The 3,312-nt window shown below is 52.4% G+C and overlaps 1 protein-coding gene across 1 annotated transcript; it reads left to right on the forward strand.

The window, feature by feature from the left end:
• Positions 1-951: 951 nt before the first annotated feature.
• LOC125619101 (ankyrin repeat and KH domain-containing protein 1-like) lies at positions 952-2,637 on the forward strand. Its single transcript, XM_048811654.1, has one exon. The coding sequence runs from the start codon at positions 1,168-1,170 to the stop codon at positions 1,549-1,551; it is 384 nt and encodes a 127-aa protein (XP_048667611.1). The 5' UTR covers positions 952-1,167; the 3' UTR covers positions 1,552-2,637.
• The last annotated feature ends 675 nt before the right edge of the window (positions 2,638-3,312 follow it).

Genomic DNA, 3,312 nt, shown 5'->3' on the forward strand with positions numbered 1-3,312 from the left:
CAGCCTCGCTGGCCCGCCGCCTTCCACACGCAAGAGAACGCGGTCCCGCGGGGCGATCGCTCCTAAAGCCCGTAGAATCGCCGCGCCCAGCCACGTCCCAGCATGCGGGAGGGCCCAGTTGCCTCAGGGCGGCCATCTGGAGCTGCTCCCCGGGTTCCCTCAGCTCCGCGCGCCGGGTTCAACTTGGAAAGGCGGAAGGGTCCGCAGGAAGCGCCCAGCCCCTCTCCCCTTCCCTATCCGCTCTCTGCCTCCCGCTCCCGCCCAAAGAGGCAGAGAGGCAGGGGCAGAGGCAGAGGCAGAGGCTGAAGGGTTAGGCAGCCTCACCTGTCCCAGAGTGACTGACGCTGCGGTCCTCCAACCAGGCATTGGCAGGAAGGTGGGGTCTCGATGAGAACGATTGCTTCTTTCCTCCAATCCCGGTGCAGCTACTTTCCGGCCATACTCTCGGCACCCGGCGGAGAGCGACAGGTGGAAGCTGCGTTACCTCTGCGCCTCTTGCATCCTTGGCATTCGAGCTTCACCAAGCGCAGGGTTAGGTCTACTCCAAATTTTATTAATTCTTGCGAGTCGTCACTTCAAGCCCTCATTTTATTCAGAAGTGGAAATTCCCCAGCCCTTTCCCGTCACCTCAGATGGAGGCGGGATGAATAGTACCCTCACCGGCCAATTGTACCACGCGACGTCCTGTGACAAAGTGACCGACACTTTATGGCGCCAATGGAGTTTCCCATTGTTAGGGGTCACTATGACTGACCACAAGGCTAACTAATCCACTTTAAGGTCGTGACGCTACAGTCAGAGAGGCTGGCCAATAGACACAGAAAAGGACCGGAAGTCGGCTCGTGAGGAGTGAGAGGCGGGTGTTCGCAACCGCCTAGGCCTGCGCGGGTCAACGCAGCTTGAGGGCCGCGAGCCAGCGAGCAGCGCGTGACGGAGAGCCTGAGCGACAGGTCACCTTGGCCAATGATCTGCAGCCGCCGGAGAGCTGCAGCCAGTGGCGGGTTGAGGGGGCGGGAGGCAGCAGGTTAGGCAGTGAGAAGTTAGTGGCGCTGCTGGGACAGGGGGGAAGGAGACGCTTCTTCCTCCTGCTGCTCCTCTCCTTCCCGGGATCAGCGGCGGCGGTGGCCGCGAGTGACTCGGCAGCGTCTCCGGCTCCGCGTGCGAACCATGCTGACCGACGGCGGAGGCGGCGGCACCTCCTTTGAGGAGGACCTGGACTCTGTGGCTCCGCGATCCGCCCCAGCCGGGGCCTCGGAGCCGCCTCCGCCGGGAGGGGTCGGACTGGGGATCCGCACCGTGAGGCTCTTTGGGGAGGCCGGGCCCGCGCCGGGAGTCGGTGGCGGCGGCAGCGCTGCGGGCGGAGGGGACGCGGCGCTGGATTTCAAGTTGGCGGCTGCCGTGCTGAGGACCGGAGGTGGAGGTGGTGCCTCTGGCAGCGATGAGGACGAAGTGTCTGAGGTACGGCTCCAGGACCCCCGCCTCCCACACAGCGTGAGGCATGAATTTTCTTTGGGGCCACCCTCCGGTTTCCCGGGTGCAGCCGTTCTCTGACAGCGGTCTGTTCCCTGGCGGCGGTAGCAGCCATGCGGGCCTCGGGAGCTTTCGGCTTACTCTTCAGCTCGTGGCTGGAGCGGGACGGGTTCCCGTCAGCGTCCGTAAACCCACAATAGGGAGTCCTTTGGTCTCTGAGCTTCGCGCGGGAACAAGGGCTCCTCAGGCTACCTCCCGCCCACCCCGCTTTGGAGATGGGGGAGGGCGGGGTCTTGCCAGAGTCCCTGCCCTTGGTACTGAGGGACACAGCTAACTAGCCCAAAGAGCATTTCTGTTGTTGGCCTCTCAAAGTTGAGGTGTACATTTATTTACCTCCTACCTTACGTATGCCTTGCCTGCGTATTTTAAGTGGAGCTCTTATTTTCTTTCTCTAGTTTGAGATAGGTATTAAGTAACTCTCAGCTTTTAACCCCGAAAAATCACGTGACTCTTGCTCCTGGGACGTTTTGTGAAGTTAGACAGGAAAAGGAAGTTCCAGTGCATCTCTGAGCTTCGGAATAGCTGGATAGCTGAACTCTTGAGATTTTTTAGGCTGGGAGAAGGTGAGGCACCCTACGGACACCTTTTCTTTTGCAGTAAGGGAAATAAGTGATCAATTCTTTCACTTCTTTTAACTCTTACGTGTACGCATTTTTAGGTCTAAGCAATCTAGGATTGTAGGTATCATCTTCTGGGCTCTAGGGAAAACAACACACACATACCACACACTCCAGGGAAAACAACACACGCGTGTGTGCGCATGCACACACAAACACATACGCAGAGTTTTCTATTGACAATGACTTGATATAGTACTGTCCTGTGATGACCATTGTTTATAGTGCTCAGAGTGTTTCTTCTATTACTGTTCTAAGGTAGGTTTATCCCTTGTGACCAATTATTTTAACCTCTGGTCTTGGTGTTAAAGTACAGGAATTTCCCTATGTGTACTAATGATCCTTGATCTTGCATTTGAGAGGAATAAGGAGAAACTGGGGGTTGCAGAATACAATTAGTGCACTGTCTTATCATCCTAAATTTGAATAGGGCTTTCTTTAGATTAAAAATCTTAGTATAACCTGACTCTAACATTTGCTTTGGGGAAAAGAAAATGCAGATTATAAAGGGAATAGTCTCTAGAATGTCTGTATCCCAATATAAGAGGAATAACTTTTAAGGCAAGGTGAAAAAGGATTTTATTTGAATAGGCAGTTAGCGGGGAGAGTCTCTGGAGTACCCGTTTTTGGGCTTGTAGAAGGCTTTTATCCTTTTAGTGAAACTAGGCAAATGAGGTGGGGGCTCTATAGAGTTTATTTTTCTTTAAAACTTAAAGGGAGAATCTGAAAGGTTCACTTTGACCTAAATGATCGAAAGAGAGTTTCCTTGATTTTTCTGGACCATATTTACATGATTGTCATGGGTAAGATGAAAGATCACTCATTTGCTTTTATATAAGTAGTATTTAAATTTCTTCAGAGGTAGACTGCTAGTGAGTCTCCAAAGTCATAAATCTCTCTCTCTTCCACTCTATATAATTTCGTATGGAGTCACCATACCATGTGGTTAAAGCTGTGAGCACAATCCACACCTTTTCTGTTTTTTGAAGTTTATTGTAGAGGTCACCTGTCTGTGATTCCTACCCATTAGTAGAAGAACAACTTATTCTCCTGTTTATTTATATTTTTTGTGCCACAAAAGGACTTAGATAGTAAGTGTATATGTAGAACTCATTAGGATACTCCATAGACGTTAGCCTGATCTAAGGTGATGTTCAGTGTATGT

The sequence above is a fragment of the Marmota marmota genome, unplaced genomic scaffold (assembly GCF_001458135.2).
Source record: "Marmota marmota marmota unplaced genomic scaffold, marMar, whole genome shotgun sequence".
Lineage (NCBI taxonomy): Eukaryota > Metazoa > Chordata > Mammalia > Rodentia > Sciuridae > Marmota > Marmota marmota.

Bases quoted from the DNA above. Each gene is read 5' to 3' on its own strand.
- LOC125619101 (XM_048811654.1), top strand. From the start codon at position 1,168: ATGCTGACCGACGGCGGAGGCGGCGGCACCTCCTTTGAGGAGGACCTG.